Here is a 21,017-nt window from a genome sequence, read left to right on the forward strand (position 1 = left end):
GGTGTTGTTAAACTTACATGAAAATACAACGTTGGTGTTGTGTAGCAGTTGCTACGAAGAAGACGGTGTAGGGGAGGAGGTTTGTAAATGTGAGGATTTAGTGTTCGTGTTCGTATTACATGTTCACGGTAGACATCATCACCATTGTTACGAATGCGGAAGACCACTGACAACAGGAGATATGTGTGATGCAAGTATACTGCAGCCAGGCTTCACGGGGGATTCATCGACGAACGTAAAATTACAGATTGTAGAATTATTGTTAGGTTGTGTAAGAAACGGTACGTATCGATGTGGTGGTAGGACATCTTTTCCAAACGATGGGAAAAAAAGGAAGTTGTTCGATGTAGAGTGAGTGAGGCAGAAGATAGTGGAAAGAGGGGAAATTATAGTGTTTAGTAAAGTGGTTGAAGCTGACAATGTAGTAAATGTGTATTTCATAAATATATTATAAATAATTAATAGTTGATAGTATGTTATTAATTTACACCACACGTAAATTGGAAGGCAGTTTACAGAAAATTCATGAGCGTAGCTTCGTTGAGTGAACAACCATACTCGCGAACATTCGTGACAAAGATTTCTGACGCATGCGTATACGGAGAACGTGAGCACAACATTAGCTCATGAGGATTAGCATGATAGAGTAATCGACGCATGCGTAGTACGCGAAAACGCAGGTGTTAACTGTGTAGATGACGTCACGTCTGCAAACCACATTCCGATGGTGGTTGAGAGGCGGAAAACTTGTGTAGAAGGAGGGTGCGGGGTAAGCGGGGAGTAGTTGGTAAGCGGAGAGCGTTGTCTCATTCTGTTTTAGAACGTTGCGTGAAGTGGACGGTAATATTTTAAAAAGAATGGTTGGTAAAGATGTAAGGAAGCCGGCAGTGCCGAAGTCCCGTTTCGGGAAGTTTAGGGCGGGTGCTGTAAGTAGAATGAAATACTTAGTAAAATTATTTTGTATTAATTGTGTAATATTTTAAAACAATTATATTTCGTTTTGAAGTTTGAAATAGTTGGAGTCGTCACCTCAATGGCGACGTTATCGGTCGCCTCAACCATAACGACTATGGCAGCGGGTAAGAAGAAGCTGGGAATCCGGCGGAATAGTGTGGCAAAGACGTCTCCGACGTGGAGCGGTTCGGGGACGAGGCCCACCATAAGCACGGTGACCCCAGCAGAAACGCTGCCTCCACCGACGACGACGGCTCCAACATTGGCACAACGGGACCAGTTGATGGGTACATGTGCCATAGATGTGACGATGCCTCTGTGGTGTATATCACCTGTATCACCTCTGCCCGACACCCCCATGACGCCTTCACAGGAGATGGAGCGTTTAGAAGGTGTCATGGTAAGTGCTCATCATGTGCAAGAAAAGATGGAGGCACTGACGTCAGTGTGGTCGAGTATGCTATATCCGGCTACAACCGCAAGCAGCCAACAGGGGTGATTTTTATCGACGTTTCCAAGGCTTTTGACAAGGTATGGCGCAACGATATAATTTGGCATTGAGATCGCCTGCGACGATAGTTCACACGTTTGCTGGGGGTAGAAGGGGGACGTTTGAATGATCCTCTTCGTTTGGGGGGAATATAATGAGATAATTCTGACAGGGCCGAAAGTTGAAATGATTTCAATGGCAACTGCTTCTAACGAGTCTGTAGTTTTCACGATCCCTTCTGTTGGCTATGAAGTTTGGGGCAAAGAGCTTGATTTTTTTGGGATGACGTACTAACCATTTCGTATTAATCCTCTAACAGTATTTATTAACCTAACAAATAGATGTACATTTTATTTATTATTGTTACTTGTTATGACATTATTTATTTATAGATTATATATNAAGTTGACCCAAGAAGGGATGACAGTGAGTTCGAACAATTAAAAAAAGCATATATAGATTATATCAATAGCTCTCGATTTGGAGAATATTTGGAGGAATTCGATCCTCTACCTCGTGACTATATAGAGGGAATTATTAAAGACTATGAAGGTGTTAGATTTAACACTGACGTTGTGAATCCCCGTCTTGACAAAGTTCGATACGAATGGGACACAAATAAATTTTTTATCGGTGATTCTGAAATAGATTTTGTTGGACCAGACGTCGTAATAGATGGAAAATTTAAATACACAGGTACTGTGGGATTATATGAGCAACTGTCTAAATTAAGTTCTGAATATCTGACATCAATTAAAGAACGGAGAGACTATGCGGATATATTAAAACGTACGGGAGCAGTATACAATTTAAGGCAACAAACAACGAAGCCTTCTAAAGGTGGAGGCTTATCGTTGTTGACTTACAACGAAAAACCGATAGAATACAAATATTTTGATGATGTTAATGAATTGTGTGATCGTTTAAAGTTATTGGTTGCTTCTCAACAAGTAGGCAACACAAATCATGAAAACGAAATGCAATCAATTTTAGAAAAGTTGCGGGAGTCTAATATAATCGAATAAACGATTTATGGGGGTGGTTAGTTAGATAATGGCGAACGATAAGTTCGGACGTGCTTTAAAAAAAAAAAAAACGATCATATTCGCAAGCATTTAGCAATGTTCACGATTTTAATCATAACCGCTTAACAAGAATCGGGGACCCTCAGCAGGAGCATGATGCTGTTAATGTACGATTTTTGGAGAAGAAGCTGAAACTTCTTTTATCTCAAGATGATGTAGTGAATATTAGAAAGGCATTCGACAAAGTATTGTATTTTGTTGACGTGGCTAATAAACGTATTATACACTTGAATGAGCCTACAACTGGCTTTCATGCAGCTACAAAACAATATGTAGATGAAAAGGATAGGTTAACAAAAGAACATATCAGAATAGAATGTGAAAGAGTAAAGGATAGCGCTGTCAGTGAAGGAGATAGGAAGATGAAGGATTTACGAGAAGAATTAAAAACACTTGTCTCCAAAAGTGATCAAAAGATGATGAAAACATTTAATGATAAAATGGATATATTAATTAAAAATATGGGAAGAGAAAATGAAAATTATAATAATGATAGGGATAAGCAAATAACAAAAATGGTTAATGATGTGATAGAAAAGAATGGCGTCATAATCATGGACACCCTTTCAGCAAAAATTACATTGGAATGTAAAAATGTAGAAACATTTGCTAGAAAAGGTGACGAAGAATTGTCGAAGAAACTAAAGAGCGACATTGTGACAAACATAAAAAGAGATATAGATGTGAGCATCGAATTAATAAAGACATTGATTAAAGATGAGTGCAAGAAAGTTATGGAATTTGCAGAGAAAGAAATTAAAGTAAGCAATAAAAAGATAGAAGACATGGAAAAGGAGTTAGTGAAAATGGTGGTCATTAAAAAAAGAAGAAGAAGATTGGATACTTTAGAACAAACAGCAGCTGGAAGTACAAAATCGAGCAGTTCTAAACCAACAGAGGCATCGTCTGTGTAGTTGTCGTCAACACAAAGGAATGTCTTACGTGAAAGAGGAAGTTGTGAAAGAACTGCATAAACCTGCAAGGATTAATTTCTCGCGCCGTAAGGTAGTTGTTAAAGGATTGGATGATCTACATCAAGCCGATTTAGTTGAAATGATTCCGTATGCGAGAGAAAATAAAGGTTTCCGATATATTTTAGTTGTAATAGACGTTTTCTCAAAATTTGTATGGGCTCAAGCAGTAAAACGGAAAACAAGTGAATATGTCGGAAGAGCTTTACAGTTAATTTTCAGCAGATATAAACGTATTCCTAAGAATGTGCAAACTAACCTAGGAAAAGAATTTTATAACGAACAAGTGAAGAAAGTAATGCAGAAACATAAAATTAACCATTATTCAACGTATAGCACAAAGAAAGCATCAGTTGTGGAACGGGTAAATAGAACGCTAAAATCAAAAATGTGGCAGCGCTTCAGTTTACAAGGATCCTACAAATGGTTGAATATATTACAAGATATAGTAAGTGAATACAACAATAAGATTCACAGAACCATCGGAATGAAACCAAGCAAAGTCAATAGACGAAATGAAGAAACACTTTTGAAAAGTATTTACAACAATCCGAAAAAGGTGGATTTACGAAGAATTCAGTTTAAAGTGGGGGACCGGGTACGAATAAGTAAATATCGTGAATCGTTTAGCAAAGGTTATACACCGAATTGGTCCAACGAACTATTTACAATAAGCCGTATAAAATTGTCTGATCCGATCATGTACTACTTAAAGGACGATAAAGGGGAAGACATAAAAGGAGGATTTTATGGTATGGAATTACAGAAAGCTGCATATCCAGACGTTTTTTTGGTGGAGCGAGTATTAAGACGTAAAGGTGATATGGTTTACGTGAAATGGTTAGGACTCGACCAATCTCACAATAGCTGGATCCATAAAAGAAACGCTTTGTGATATAGTCATAGATTTTTGTATTTATAAATGGTAAAACGTTTACGAATTTTTATACCCCCTCCCCAAAATGTGATTATAAATAACATTAAACGTGGTGAATGTAGCCAGTTGAGATCGTTAGTTTTTTAATTTTTCAAAGACGGTTTATTGTTTGAGAGAAAACATTTGGTTGCGTCAGAGTTGGAGAACGTGGTACAAGAATTTGAGTTAAAATGTGGATACGATAAACTTGTAATAACAGGTTATTTAGTAAACGAAGAGGGCGAGCCTGACGATTTAGAAATAGAATTTACGAAGAGCAATACTATCCGATGATTTAGATAGAGTGAAAGTTGTGCGTTCAAAGTTGGGTGTTGAAGTACCAAAGGAGGTATTCAAGTGGTTAACAATGTCGCAAGAGGCATCGTTTGATATTTTGTATTTCATATACGAAATAAAACGACGGTGTGATACATTCGTTAGTGATTTTTTAAAAGCATGTGGTGAAAAAGTGGTGATAACCGTTGATGATGTTCAAGACATTTTAAATGAAACAAATAGTAATTACACGCGAAACGATGTGTATTTTCTAAAGGAAATGTTGACAAACGGATCGGTTATGGTCAAGAACAAAAGATTCTCCATCGTTAACGTAAAGAAAACGTATAGAACACTACTAAAGTGTGTAGATGATTTAATAATGGATGTAGCATACTACGCGCAACCGAAATATTTGGAAAAGTGTATTAAGCTAATAAATTTGTTCCGGCTTCTATATACACTAAGTCCGAACATTAACGATCGTCATCAGACAGTGGTGAGTCGGATAGAAGAAGAAAAAGAATAAATTGTAACAGCAGAAACATTCCGTGTTTTGTTTCAACGTTCAGAGAGATAATTCAATTTGTAAAGTTAGTTAAAGACAAAGCGTTATTGTAACGTTTATTTAAGCAGATGAGAGTATACAAACAATAGCAAGGATAAACGTTTAAAATATAATATTGAAGCATTATTTACATATACACATATAGCCTATACACTTATTGTTATGTAAGGTTTTCGTAAATATTATCAATAGATTCTTCTGGAAGTGAAGAAGCTTCGAAAAGTTTTTGAATAAAATATTCCCCAACCGTTAAATTGTCTGTGTGCGGTTGATGAAAATTTTGGATTAATTGATCAATTTTGCTGTTCAACTTTAAGACAGAATGTTCAGAGTTTTTTATATTGTAATGTCCCCACGGAAGCGTATTAGTTGTTTTTGGAATCAAGAAACGTTTATCGACTTTAGGGCAAAGAGCTGCTTTAGTTTTCATTTGAGTGAACATAGTATGAAGGTCAGAAACAAAAACATTCATACATTTTATAATGGTGGAATCGTCCCTAATAACACGAAGTTAATCATCAATTTCGAGATGTAATTTAATAACGTTTTTCTTAACACCTTTAGCTTTTTTAACAATTTGATCAATCGCTTCAACACAGTAAGCTTTAGCTCCGGCTCCATAAAATGCCTTAATAGGATTATTAGGGAACTTATCTTTGAATTTACCGATAACAGATGAGGTAATGGGGATATTGAAACTATTCTCGCGCGGATAATTGGAAGTATCGAAGTGATTAATAATAAGTTTTCAGTGAACACTTTCAAAATGAAGGAATCGGAATCCATGTACATCAAGGAAATGTTGTGTTGATATTTTCGTTTAAGAAAGGTGTAGTAGAAGTCGTACATAACAACTTTTGATAAATCTAAGATAGTAAAACAAACGTAGAGAGGTTTATCGTAAATAATACATAATTTATTCATCTGAATGGCTACAAAATTGGGAGTGAATATCTCAGAATTTTTGAAATTAGGTTTAGCTATTAAACTTTCCGCACCAAGAAAGCGCCCAGAATTTTACCAATGAGTGACTAATTTTACATCAACTCGTTTATCAACATTCTCCATTGTTTTTCCGAAAACACTATTGTTCATTAATTTGAAGAAGGATTTCCCAAATTTATTTTCAGACAAATTACGTTGTGGGGTATTTAAATCGATGAAATGTTTAAGCCAGTGGGACTGTTTAAACTGGATAATTCTGTGAACTTTAAGTAATCGTAGTCCATTACGAAGGGTTTGTTGAAGCGTAAGATAATGAAGAACATATTTTGTCTTATTCATAAGGTTCGGTATCAGTTTTTTGACTTTACCATTCATATTAGCAGGAGAGATAATGTTTTCAACTAAAAAAGGGAGATCAGCATGTGAATCATGGAGGTGTTGGGAATATTCAACATCTACTTCAAGTACGTAACCGTATTCAGAAGAAGCATGTAAAGAGAGAACATTCAATTCATCAATTTCGGCTTGGGTTAGCCAACGGAAGTGGGAAATAGGAAGTGCTTGACTCATACTATGTCCATACAAATTAGTAGCATCCAAATACATAATGTAGGAGGTAGGCGCGGACGCGTTGTAATCGGGGATGTGAGGGTTGTTAGCGAAGTGCATTCTTTGAACGCATTGACTTATTCCTCCACGTACCCCTTTTTGAAAAAATTTTAACATATCGATATCAGTCAGAAGTTGTAAACTAACGCGAGTGAATTTTAACATACTATCCCACGCAAGCCCTGGCGCTGTGTAATACTGAGCAGGATCTAAGTCGTAAGTGGTGAGACATATTTGTCGGAAATTCTCGAAAACATCAGCTAGCAAAAGAACATCTGTTTTCAAGTAGATATCGGAGTATTCTCCTAGAGTTGAACATGAAAAAGTATTCCAAACAGTTTTAGCTCTTTTGTAATCGTCATCGGAAACGGGGAGGGAAGTCAATTTATCGAAGAAATCGTCTTTCTGTGGAAATGTTGTTTCATCAAGCTTAGCAACATCATCAACGTAGGAATAAGGGAAAACACCTTTTCGTCGCATAAGTTGAAAGTGATTAGGATCGGGAAAGTATTTTTTCACTTGCAAACATTGATGAGCATCAAGTTCATCCGACAGCTTGTCGAGGGAGGAAGCCATGAAACGATAGGAATCGAGAAATCTAATCTTCACGAACACATTTTGTGTTGAGTCGTCTGTTTCAGTTTGAACCGTATCAACTCGTAATAATTTGGAAAAGGATATGTATTTTTCTTTATTTTGAGCTATTACGGTAAATTTAACATCGTTCACAGCCATTTCCTTTAGAAACAAGTGGCAATCATATCCGGAGAGGTTGTGGAAAAAAACAGGTACAAAGTTGGGTAGTTTGTAATTTAAATTACATCTGGAGTGAGCAGCTCCTAATCGAACTTTACCGGTCAAATGACAATGATCATGCACCTTGACGTCATCGTCCAGAAAGGGTTCTTCGCAAATATTGCAAGAGGTAGCGTCAGAGAAGAGACGTATTTCTTCATCTGTCAGGGGTATCATGGGAGAAACGATCTTCAAATATCGATGATAAATATCAGAAACATCTCGATCGAGAGTTGTAACGAATTGATTGGCGCAATCGGGGCCTCGATACGATCTGAATTTCGAGAGGGAATCATCGAAGGAGCACTTCATCAAATAAGCAAAGGAATGAGGTTGATGTTTGTGGGTGGATGTGGTGGCAGTCTTATTAGGGTCATGAAAACATGTGTGAATTGGTCGCAGTACGGTTTCAAAGTCTGCGTATACAACAAATGGTACTTTGATACGTTTCTGATAATTTTCAAATTTTAAAATGTGATTGGGGACAAACCTACCCATCTTATCCATCTTGAAATCACCGTTGGGAAGGCTGGTGTAGACATGATTACAGTCATGCTGCTGATGACGATGTAGGTGAGGTAAAGTGGAGAAGTATTGTAGGCAACCGTCGCATAAGAATTTGCGATGTCCAGTTTTAGAAAGTTGTTGAGAAAGTAAACGGGACATGTCCTTTATCCAACAGTAATGATTATTTCCTAGATCATCATCGAGCAAGAGCAGATTGAAGTGTAGCCGTCGCTTGATGGGTGAGTAGTAAAGGGGGCCAACGATTTCCCATGTCCACTTTCCATCTTTCAAAACGGATTCAGTCCCGTAGACATTCACAGAGCAGTGGTTCTTCGATTCAAATTTCGGTATGTCAGTTAATTTCATAGGAAATTGGATACCGTCGTAGTCCAAAGTGCGGGAGTAATGTGGATAGGAAGTAGTTCTTTGCGGGTTCGCTTGTGCGGGATACAGAGCTGACGTAATTGCCCATGCGAAGCAGGCGTGATCGTCGTTTCGCACATTCACAACCGCTTTCTTGAATAAAATTTGTTTCGGTAACGGAATGTAGGAAGACGCTCTCAGCGGATTGTACTTGTTAAAGTTGATTTCAAGGAAAAGAACCCTTTCTAAAATCCATCCTGTAGAAATGGGGAAATGTTAAATGAAATGAAACGTATACTAAAGAAGGATGAGTTACCTGACTCTCGTTCTTGAAATTCTGACGCTTTAGCCTCAAGTATCTCAAAGAAGTTTTGTAGAAGATTGGGAAGATCGATGGATCGAGTCACAACTTTGTTGTTGGTGTTGAAGGATTTAATTTCAACCAACTGTTTGGTTTCGTGCACGTAACGTCCAAAAACTTCGAGATTTATTTTAAGCGTGTCGTGGAGGTGGATCTGATTACGTATAACACGCACGCATTTGTCGAGAACATCGGTGAAGAAGTCGTTATACGATAGAAGGTATTTCGCAGACGTAATACGAAACGAAGCAATCCTGCTAGCGAAAGCAGAGGAAAGGAAACCGATTCCCTCCTCAAGAGGTGAACAACAATTTTGTTTATGCTGTAGGGTGCGCAGGTGACCGTTGTACGAAGATTGAGGAACATATATTTTACACGTTTCACACCAGCGGTCGGAAGAGGTGGCAGATGTAGCACATTTCGGTTTTTTATTCGGTAGCGAGGAATTAGGATGGTACTGTACTCGTTTACGACACGAAGCTTTCTGATGTCGTTTTAAATTATCAGATCGCGTAAAGGACGTATCGCAGTCGGGACAACGAATCATATCGGTTAGATGTAACAGAGGTGTCTCGAGAAAGACTGAGGAAGACCGTGTGCGAAGTAGATTTAACAATGTAAAAAATATGAAGGAGTGGGAGAAAATAAAGTAGGTGAGGGTGGTGGGGTGGTTTGAAGATATTTAAGAGGCATGTATAGAGGAAAAGAATAAGTGAAATGGCTGAATTAGGACAGTGTGATGCGGCAGATGCGTCAGTGATTAGCTTGGACGAATCGGAGCTGTCAGCGATGCTGGAAGAGTTCTTCCACAACGATGAGTTGGTGACGAAGACAGTCGGTGGAGAAAAATCATGTGTAGCAGATGTAGCAACGGAAAGGATAGCAGTACCTGTGGCTAGTACATCGCGTACGCCGGTAGGGGGCGGTAAATCCGTAAGTATGAAGCCTAAGAAGCGGACATACAATAGAAGAGTATCGAGCGGTCCGCTGGATTATTCAAAGCTGGTGGAGCAGGTGCGAGAAGCAGTGAAGACACTTCAACGGGAGAAGCGAAAACGGGAAGGTGAAATAAAGGACCATGACATGAAGGACGCTTCAGTTTTGGAACAAATAAAGCGGAAAGAGAAAGAGTTGGAGGATCTGAAGAAAAGTCGTGAAAGCAGCTGTAGAATGGTGGTGGAAGGTAGAAAGAGAGTGGAAGAGGTGGAGCAGAAGTTAAATGAATTGCAAACACAATTGTTGAACATATTTAATTAATATTGTAAATATAGTAATATAAAATAAATGATTGTATTGTAAGATGATTTTATTTAATAATTTTCTCTCGAAGGAATGATGATGTGTAATTCAGTTATATATATGTGATTGAAGAAATATTTTTTTGTTCCCAATATTATTGTTCAATACTTTCAAGTTCACTGTATTGGAGGTGTACGAAAAATAAGAAAAAGGTGTAGTTGGTATAAAGTTTATTATAAAAGTTACATATATTTTTAAAATAATTACCATAAATTATAAACATTACATTTATTTAAATAACTTAATTTAATTAAGAACTATAGAAATGTTTAATAGTTATAATTCCGTATGCGACGTAGTGTACGGTAACGACCCCTTCCACATTTACATTACGGAGGTAGTGTTCTATGTGTTGACAAAAAGGAACTAGTCTTTGTTTGCTATAAACGATCCATGCTGTCACCACTTCATTGAAATTGGTCCAAGCATCAGTGTGGACGATGTTGAAGGGTGCCGTTGTAGTTTGCAGTTGTGTACCTTTGAAAATTATGTGGTAGTACATGTTGATATTTGGAAGAGCAGAAGTCTTCTGCTGAAGCAATAGAAGATGTGGGAATTTATATGATTTGGAGGAGTGTGGTATGAGTAGGGTGAGATGAATTGGAGGAGGGAGAAGAAGAAAGTGGGGGAAGCGAGGATCTGCAGAGTTCTTAATATGGAAGGAAAAATGTATTGTGTAATCAGTAACGGTGTGGGCAGCATGGGATTCGTTTGTAGAACATCGTGGTTCGAGAACCGTTCATTAAGATTATTTAATGGTATAGAAGTCAGTGTGCTACCAATATTGTATCGCACAGACTTCGGAGCGGACGTATGTGAGGAGGAGTGGATACAGTCATGGCGATCTGGTTTAAATATTGAGAATAATTACCGACAGTTTTTGCCAGTCAACGGTGACAGATGCGATAATAGCGAAAGACGTATAAAGAAGGGTTATGTGCAGCATAAATATACGATGGAAAATAATTGTTCATTGGAACATATTCTGAGACGTAGTGTGTGTGACAACATTAACGAATACACGTGTACCGAAGGGAAGGTGTTGTTAAACTTACATGAAAATACAACGTTGGTGTTGTGTAGCAGTTGCTACGAAGAAGACGGTGTAGGGGAGGAGGTTTGTAAATGTGAGGATTTAGTGTTCGTGTTCGTATTACATGTTCACGGTAGACATCATCACCATTGTTACGAATGCGGAAGACCACTGACAACAGGAGATATGTGTGATGCAAGTATACTGCAGCCAGGCTTCACGGGGGATTCATCGACGAACGTAAAATTACAGATTGTAGAATTATTGTTAGGTTGTGTAAGAAACGGTACGTATCGATGTGGTGGTAGGACATCTTTTCCAAACGATGTGAAAAAAGGAAGTTGTTCGATGTAGATTGAGTGAGGCAGAAGATAGTGGAAAGAGGGGAAATTATAGTGTTTAGTAAAGTGGTTGAAGCTGACAATGTAGTAAATGTGTATTTCATAAATATATTATAAATAATTAATAGTTGATAGTATGTTATTAATTTACACCACACGTAAATTGGAAGGCAGTTTACAGAAAATTCATGAGCGTAGCTTCGTTGAGTGAACAACCATACTCGCGAACATTCGTGACAAAGATTTCTGACGCATGCGTATACGGAGAACGTGAGCACAACATTAGCTCATGAGGATTAGCATGATAGAGTAATCGACGCATGCGTAGTACGCGAAAACGCAGGTGTTAACTGTGTAGATGACGTCACGTCTGCAAACCACATTCCGATGGTGGTTGAGAGGCGGAAAACTTGTGTAGAAGGAGGGTGCGGGGTAAGCGGGGAGTAGTTGGTAAGCGGAGAGCGTTGTCTCATTCTGTTTTAGAACGTTGCGTGAAGTGGACGGTAATATTTTAAAAAGAATGGTTGGTAAAGATGTAAGGAAGCCGGCAGTGCCGAAGTCCCGTTTCGGGAAGTTTAGGGCGGGTGCTGTAAGTAGAATGAAATATTTAGTAAAATTATTTTGTATTAATTGTGTAATATTTTAAAACAATTATATTTCGTTTTGAAGTTTGAAATAGTTGGAGTCGTCACCACTATGGCGACGTTATCGGTTGCCTCAAGCATAACGAGTATGGCAGCGGGTAGGAAGAAGCTGGGGATCCGGCGGAATAGTGTGGCGAAGACGTCTCCGACGTNTGGCACCGCCCTTGCGCTGTATGCCGACGACACCGCTATAATGACAAAATCTATAGCGCCACACGTGATCACCAACAGGCTACAAGAATCTGCCAACAAACTGGAGAAGTGGTTCAGAAGCTGGCGAATAGCAGTGAACCCAGAAAAGAGCTGCGCTATTTTCCTTACCAAACGACAACAAGTTCCGGCAGGAAGCGTCACTCCCTTCGGACGTCCGATCCCATGGAAAACCGACGTTAAGTACCTCGGTGTCAAACTAGATAGGGGGTTAACCTGTAAACATCACACCGACTATTGCACTCATAATGCAGCGGCAGTGATGTCCCTCTTGTTTCCTCTGATGAACCGCAGGAGCAAGCTCAGCCTCAAAAACAAACTTCGGTTGTACACATCGGTCATTAGACCGATTATGACGTACGCCGCACCTGCGTTCTCATACGCTGCCAAGACACACTTGAATAAACTCCAAGTTGTGCAAAACAAGGCATTGAGGCTTGTCGTGAATGCTCCGTGGTTCGTTTCAAATGCGACGCTACACCAGGACTTACAAGTACCATGGGTAAAGGACCTACTCCAAAAGACAGCAACCAAGGCCTTCGTAACCCGCCAAGCCCACCAGAACGCGCTGGTACGCGAAATGGTAAGCTACAACGAGCACGTGCCTTACAAGCACAAGCGACCCAAAATGGCCATGATAAACTAACTTATAACATATCTTAACCGACATAACCAGGTCGTTGCTCAACAAGACACGTACTAACCATTTCGTATTAATCCTCTAACAGTATATATTAACCTCACAAATAGATGTACATTTTATTTATTATTGTTACTTGTTATGACATTATTTATTTATAGATTATATATATATTTATTTATTCCTATATATATTGTACTCAACCAGTCGCGTATACCATTTTAGTATATGACGCATATGCGTAGTGTACGCATAACTCTTATCATGTTCCAGATGTCCAGAACCATATGGCTCATTTGTCCCCTTTACAGACAAACGATGGTTCTAAGTTATTTCATTAACCAACACACATGAAAGTATCTGTTACAGATTTCAAGGAGAAGTCATAGTACTGGGACTTGAAGAACGAGGGGTTTTAGTGAGTAAAAATCTCACACTACCACGCATATAGAACCAATTGCGTGGTGCCTTTTGAAGGTTTCCCCTCTCGCCAATGGCACAAAAAAAAACAGAAAGTTAGTCGGCTACCCTCTTAGCTACTCACCACTACCAGTCGGCTACGCCTTTAGCTACTGGAAACCACTAGTCGGCTACGCCTTTAGCCACTACTTCTCGACGGCTACCCCTTTAGTCACGATAGTCACGTCTTAGACAGATGCCTAAACTGGCGGCTCCACATTAAAGCGTCCCGTAACAAGGCTCTGGGTGCATTCATCGCACTTAAACCTTTCCTTCGTAATAACACCATCTCCCGTGCGTTTAACGCAATTATCAGGAGCATTTGCTCTTATGCCATTCCCGTCTGGGGCTGTGCCCTACCCCATCGCCTGAAAGCTTTGCAAGTTACATACATACGGATTCTTCGCTCCGCACATAACTACCCCTGGTTCGTCAGAATCTACCAAATTCTGATTGAAACCGGTTTACCTTCTCTCCCAGAGGCTGCAATCACATTCGCGACAAATCTCAAGCTCCAGTGTCAGGCCACCCAAACCCCACCATCTCGGCACTCTCCAACTTCGCACCGAAACCCAAGGACCTTTTCCGAAGGCCCTGTCACCTTCTACAATGAGCCGCCCTCTTCCGCTCACTTCTACCTTCTAGCTTCGCTTTTTAGCGCGAGTGTCCATCCAGCACTTCAGAGGTGGACCACCTACTTCGGTTTCCTCCGCAGTACTCCCTTCCACCCACACTCCCCAATCCCCAGCCTTCCAATTTCTCCCTGGGGATGAGCAACCCACAGGGTTTATCTCCCCGATCGAGGAGGGGTTTTAGTCGGTAAGAATCCGACACTACCTCCCTTCAGGGGGTGTCTTTTGAAGATTTCCCCTCCTCGAGTATAATCTAAACAAAAAACATAAAAAAACACAGAAGGTCCTCATTTTTCTAGTGCTGGAGAGAAGCTTCTCGTAACGCAACCCAAACTAAACCAAAAGCTTCTGTACTATTTTTAGTTAAAATAGATCACAAAACGTTTCTTTACTATTTTCAGTTAAAATAGACTAACCACAAGTGATGGCAGACCAAAGTCATCAGCAACCCGAGCGTCCACGAGCCCAGGCACCCCAAGACTGCAAGGCCTACAGGGGAAACCCCGAAAATCAGCGGGATCCTAAGGCCCTAAAATTCAAAAACATTAAATTGATGTTCACGGCGGCAGGAATGTACGAGAACAGAGAAAAAGCCTGGCCATCCATCGCAAAGGAATGTGTGGAGGAGTCCCGTAAGAAAAATTTCCATTCAATTTCCATTAAAAAAATGTCATTTAATTACCACTGATAATAATTAATGGTAATAAATGGAGAATTGCTAATGGGATTCCCATTCCCGAACTCAATGGGATTTCCATTGCTGAACGCAATGGCATTACCCTTGCTGAACGCAATGGAAATCCCATTGCGTTCCATTGGAACTTAATCAGCATGCTTTTTTCCATAATCCATATTATTTTGTTGAGAATTTGGTTCTTTAGGTACCTGAACCAAGGCACGTGTCTAGCTCTACATCATTGTGTTTAGATTTTTTTTCACTTGCTTCTGATAAAACTACATCACTCTCACAGATGACTTCAGCCTCCTCTATATGCTGGCATGGTTCAAAATCATCAAACAATGCTTATAATGTAGGCTTTTTCACTTGTCTAGGGGTTGTTTAATAAAAGGCTCCAGGTAGTTGAATACATATATAATAAACATAATAATGAATATAAACAGCATACAATTTATATACAATATTCAATGTATCGCGTCTTCCAAAATACATACGTCTTCGTGTAATCACCATAAATACATCTTCCGTCTTTTTTGAGCAAAAATGCTCTACGTCTAAATGAAATATACCGTTTTAATCAAACGTCTTACTACCTTGCTTGTCTCTCACTTTACTCACTCAAAACAAAAAATCCTTGTCTGACGAGGGTATTGTTGTGAAGAATGATGAAACACAGTGTGAACGCGAACATCTCAACAACGTTCGAGCAACACTACAAAAAATCATTCAGGATGGTGAAAAGAATCTCACTATCACATATGTAAACCAAATTCCAACCATTGTCTCAAAAAACGTGCCGCGCGGGAATACTCAATAAAAGTCAACCTCTCTCTGTACTACCAAAACGTCAGGGCCCCCAAAACTGAAGCTGTCTGTGATTACGATGTTATTATTTTAACTGAGTCTTGGCTGTACCCGGGTATTTTATCGTCGGAACTAGCCTACTCAGGCTATAACTTTTTCAGATGTGATCGCAAGACGGCGAGTGAAAATAGTTGGGGAGGTGGCGTGCTTATCGCAGTGAAAGCTAATCTTCGTTGTCAATTTATTGTATCGTGCGACGATCTCTATGAACAAATTAGCATTTTATTATTTCACGGCGATTCTCAACTTGTCATTAGCGCAGTTTATATCCAACCAAATAGCTCAGAGCAAGTTTATGAAAAATGTAGTAAATCTCTTGTCGAACTTAAATGTAACTTTTGTGATGCAGACTTTATTGTAGCTGGTGATTTTAATCTCCCACATGTTAAGTGGATCGATTCTTCGTTTTGTTCTAAACACTTGTATCAGTTACATCTTCGTTAACTAAAAAATGTTGTGAAACGCTTTTATACTGTATTAACTATCTAAACTTATTTCAATTAAATAACGTCTTTAACAGCTATCAATCGACTTTAAATCTTGTGTTTAGTACGATTCACGACATCGATATACGACGTGCAATAGATGTATTGATTGATATTGATCTGTATCACCCGCCTCCCATTGGCATCTGTCCCCTGTCATCGGATAACGTTACACACCCAGTGCAGTTAACTTTTGTGTGTATTTTCTTAACTTAATTGATTAGTATTCTATTTTATCACATGAGAATATAAACACCGATGTTAACTGTTTTATGGAAATTCTGAACGATGGTATTAGTAGATTTGTACCGTGGAAGCGAGTTAAGTTGGACACTTTTTCTGATTGGTTCTCTAACGATCTGAAATATCTTGTAATTGAAAAAAAGAAGGCGCACAAACGGTTTAAGGCCACAAGATCACCCGCGGATTATGAAGCATTTTCTTATTATAGAACAGCAGTCAAACATAAATCCCAGGTTTCATATTCGAACTAAAACTGAACGTAATTTATGAGCAAATCCAAGGGGATTTTTTAAGTTTGTAAATAGCCTACGACAAGATAATGCTATACCGGAAACCGTTTCATTTCAAAATCATCAAAGTAACTTGTAACCTTTTTGCTGATTTCTTTCGATGTGTTTATTCTCCGATTACCAACCGAATTTATGTGCCAACGAATTTTGATACTACAGTCAATTTAAACCCACTGTATCTTACATTAGAATCTATTTTTGAGAGCATAATTAAGTTGACACCAAATAGCGGTCCGGGCCCCGATTTAATTCCTAATATCTTTCTAAAAAACTGTGTTTTTGCAATATTAATTCCGCTGTATATAATTTTCAACAAATCTCTCACGACAGGCATTTTTCCTAAAGTTTGGAAACTGAGTAGAGTCAATCCTATTTTTAAATCGGGTGGCAAAACTAATATCGTTAACTACAGACCTATCTCAATAATAAATTTAATTCCAAAGCTATTCGAAAAGCTAGTTACGCCGCAAGTTTACAACGCGTTTAAATCATTGTTAATCGACACACAACACGAGTTTGTTGAACAAAAATCAACCGTCTCGAACCTTTCTACAATCGAAGGTGTTATTATCGATACTCTGGAAAATCGCGGTCAGCTCGACGTTGTGTACACTAATTTTGCAAAGGCTTTCCACATGATGTACTGCTTGCGAAACTTGGAATCGGCAACCCTCTTTTGTCGTGGTTGAGTACGTTTTTGTGCAATAGAAAACAGCTGATCAAAGTTAAAGGCGCCACATCAGACGAGTTCACGGTGACGTCGGGCGTCCCGCAAGGCTCACATTTAGGTCCGTTGATGTTTGTGATATTTATTAATGATTTGAGCTCCTATCTTAATCATAGTCAAATTTTATTATACGCGGATGATGCAAAAGTATAACGTAAAATCGGCTCGGTTGATGATGCGATATTGCTGCAAAACGATCTGCAGTCTTTTGATAGATGGTGTGATGACAATTTTATGTCAGTTAACGTTGCAAAATATCATGTCGTTCGGTACACCAAAAAAAAGAAATACTCATGCGTCTTATTTGACTATCATATTCGACAAACATCTCTGTTAATGTTAGATGAAACTATTGATATCGGCGTTACTTTTATATCAGACGGCTCATTTCACGCTCATATTATCAAAATACCGAACAAAGCCCTTAGATTACTTGGTGTTATCTTTCGTAATTCTCAACATTTTCGAAATCCGTCTACCTTAATTACACTTGTCAGACCTCAATTAGAATACGCTTCGTCAATATGGTCTCCTTTCTCTGCGACTGATAAAAAAATGCTTGAATCGGTTTAATCGAAATTTTTTTGCGCAGACTCGCCTTTGTAAATATGACACCCATGCGTTTCGATGATCACGATTATACTAACATCAAAAAACTTTTACACATTCAATCGCTAGAGACCAGGAGAAAAATCGCGGATTTGACACTTTTATTTAAGATTCTACACGGCTTAGTTGATTGTTCAACTATGTTATCCAATATCAATTTTCATGTTCCCTCCAGACAAGTTCGCCGTAATCAACTTTTTGTTATTCCTATTTCTCGTACAACTTCAGCGGCAAACAGTCTGCAGAGTCGACTGCACAAACTAGGAAATTTAATATCTGAAAGTGTCGATATATTTTCTGTATCTTTGTCTTCGTATTCTAAATTCATAATTAATCTGTATCAATTTTAGATTTTGTCATTGATTATGGTTCTATGTGTATTATTAATTGCTTTCTTTTTTGATATACTTTTGGCTGCTTTTCTTAGTCTTCTTAGTTAATTATATTGCTGTGATACTATTTATACAATTAATTTTATTTTTGTCAAAGAGAGTTTGTACTGAGCGAATATATTATATTAATGTCCTTATGTAAAAAGGGAGTATTCCCGTTTATTGAATAAATTATTATTATTTTCCTGGTCTTCTCAGTTTGCACTGGTAACTTTGAGCAAGTGAAGACGGGCTAATGCCAAAGAACCTCACTCACATCTTTTGGGATATAGAAACCAATTTTCTGTTCTTAAAATTTAGGGAGCTAACGGTTCTTCTTGCCCTAAAATATGATCAGTGAGTATTAAAAACTCTGCTTCTTATTTAACCTGTTGTGTTTTCTGAAAANTAGATTTAGTTTTGTTCGACATAAAATAAATCATATAAATTAGTATTATCATTTGAATATTTTTCATAAATAATCTAAATACCCCCTACAAAAAATTCAAAAGTAGAATAAATTACCCAATTCATCTCAACTGTTAAAAATAATAATTAAATAAGTCTAGTCGATGGCCGAGATGACACTTTCAGTAGAGTAGTTTTAGGTATTTTTTTGTCGTTTTAAAATAGTTGAGTGTATCTACTCAAACATGAGTACACGATTCGGAGGTTCCGTCCTGTGGTGACGAAATTGTAACGAGAAGTAAACGAAGTTCTTCATCTCGAACTACGGATAATTCTATTGACCGTCTAACAGCCGCTATAACCACCCTGATTGAATCGACCGCACACAGAGAACGAAACAGTGTCGGCGCCCCTGCTACACAGGGAGATATGATTCCTGTTTTCAGACCAGATGATGAAAATCAAACAGTGTCCGATTGGTGAAAAAAGATTGATGAATTACACGTTATTTTTAATTGGTCAGACAAGGCATCTATTTTGCCATGTCCAAACTTCAAGGAATGGCTGCCATATGGCATAAGAGTTTGAAAACTATTAAATTTACGTGGAATGAGTAGAAAGAAAAGTTAGAGGAACGTTTTCCGTCGAAACACTATTTCCACACAGACCTGTAAGAAATGATGAAACGAGTAAAACTCACCGATGAAATCTATTGCAAGTACTATTACGAGAAACTAGCCTTATTGAATAAGTGTGAGATCACAGAAGAAAAAGCGGTTTCTTGCATAATTGGAGGCAATTACCAAACCCCTGAAGCCTTGTACAAATACTTTTGCAGTGTAAAAGTTTCATCTAATCCATCAAAAAGTACTCACACTTACTGGGATCTTCTCAAAAATATAAACATGGTAACTTAAAAATCGGTATAATTCGACTGTTACGTTTTAAATTCCACAAAAGTGGTCATACATCACACAATTGTAAAGAAGGAAGACAAAGAGTAGAGCTTTAGACAAACGCTGCAATTTTTGAAGACATATGGATCATTTGGAGAAAGACTGTTTTCTGAAAAGAAAGAAAGTAACCAGAAGAGAAAACATATGACTAGTCGTAGATAAACAAAACACCAAATTTTACAAAAATGTATTTGTTAATGGGATACCATCCTTGACTTATGTAGATTTAGGTAGTAGGTAACTATTGGGAAACAGGAAAGTGAGACCTTCTCATTAAAAATTGATTAACACACAAAGACAGTTCTCTTTGGGAAGGGACGAATCTCTACACTAAGTACTACGACATTTACAATAAAAATCGACGATGTAGAGACAGTCATTTCAGCGTACGTGGTGCCTAATATGACACAAGAAGTACCAATTCAATTAATCTTCTGCTAAGCCTTCAACTAGTTTTATTTCTCAATTTTTCATTTCTAATTTCATTCTTTCAGTATTGTAAATATAATGTTAAGTTATTAGTCCCGATTTATTTCATTTGTATTATTTTGTTGTGATACCTACCTATCCCTAAAGTGGTGACCTCCGACGGAAAGTCACATTATCTATATTTTGTGTTATTAATGGCATTAAAAACTGTAAGTACATTAATTTTTCGTTTGTGCGCTTTTGTGGCGATGATTTTGTGTAGAAAAATGTCTTTTAACAATTCTTCCGACCGTTAGGCACAAGTGCGTTATCAATTGATCGCGTCGCCGTTCGTGTGCCACCCTTTATTCCTGCTGCTCCCGAACTGAGGTTTGCGATGGTAGAGGAGAACTTCACAACAGCAGGAGTTACAACGCTACTAAGTTCAGCTACATCACACCCGCCCTGGAACTCCGCTACGCGCTAAAAATTCGGGACGTCATAGTCATCATCATCATCATCACCGGTATCAAATGCATACGAAACCTAAAAATCGGAGTTGATTAAAAGACTTACTAAATCCCAAGAACAGAAGACCCGACGACTTCTAGAGATGGAAGAAATTGGTGAGAGGAAGCCGTCTCAGCTCCTCCATCATCTCAATTCTATAATCGATCTAACAGATAGTCGTCTCTGAATCCCAGAAACTGCATCTTCCTGAAGACTTACTAACAGCACAATTACAACAGTTGACGGTTATTCTACAAAAAGAAATTGCGTCGATTAGAGATTCACCGAACTACGGAATCAACATTACCATCGATATCGATCAAGATTCGCGCAGCAGCTCTCGTCTACAATCCTGAAACCGCAGTCTTT

At 38.4% G+C, this 21,017-nt stretch overlaps 2 protein-coding genes across 2 annotated transcripts; one reads left to right on the forward strand and one right to left on the reverse strand.

The window, feature by feature from the left end:
• The first annotated feature begins 17 nt into the window (after positions 1–17).
• Positions 18–1,453, forward strand: LOC108742121. Its single transcript, XM_018477178.2, has 2 exons — positions 18–926; positions 1,007–1,453. The coding sequence occupies exons 1-2, from the start codon at positions 858–860 to the stop codon at positions 1,451–1,453; spliced, it is 516 nt and encodes a 171-aa protein (XP_018332680.1). The 5' UTR covers positions 18–857.
• An 81-nt stretch (positions 1,454–1,534) lies between these two features.
• LOC112906450 lies at positions 1,535–9,403 on the reverse strand. The gene is made up of 3 exons (XM_025980597.1): positions 8,796–9,403; positions 6,527–8,736; positions 1,535–1,609 (listed from the first exon to the last, which is right to left on the reverse strand). Exons 1-3 carry the CDS (start codon positions 9,385–9,387, stop codon positions 1,535–1,537), a joined length of 2,877 nt encoding a protein of 958 aa, XP_025836382.1. The 5' UTR covers positions 9,388–9,403.
• Positions 9,404–21,017: the final 11,614 nt, after the last annotated feature.

This window comes from Agrilus planipennis, unplaced genomic scaffold (assembly GCF_000699045.2).
Source record: "Agrilus planipennis isolate EAB-ADULT unplaced genomic scaffold, Apla_2.0 scaffold352, whole genome shotgun sequence".
Taxonomy (NCBI): domain Eukaryota; kingdom Metazoa; phylum Arthropoda; class Insecta; order Coleoptera; family Buprestidae; genus Agrilus; species Agrilus planipennis.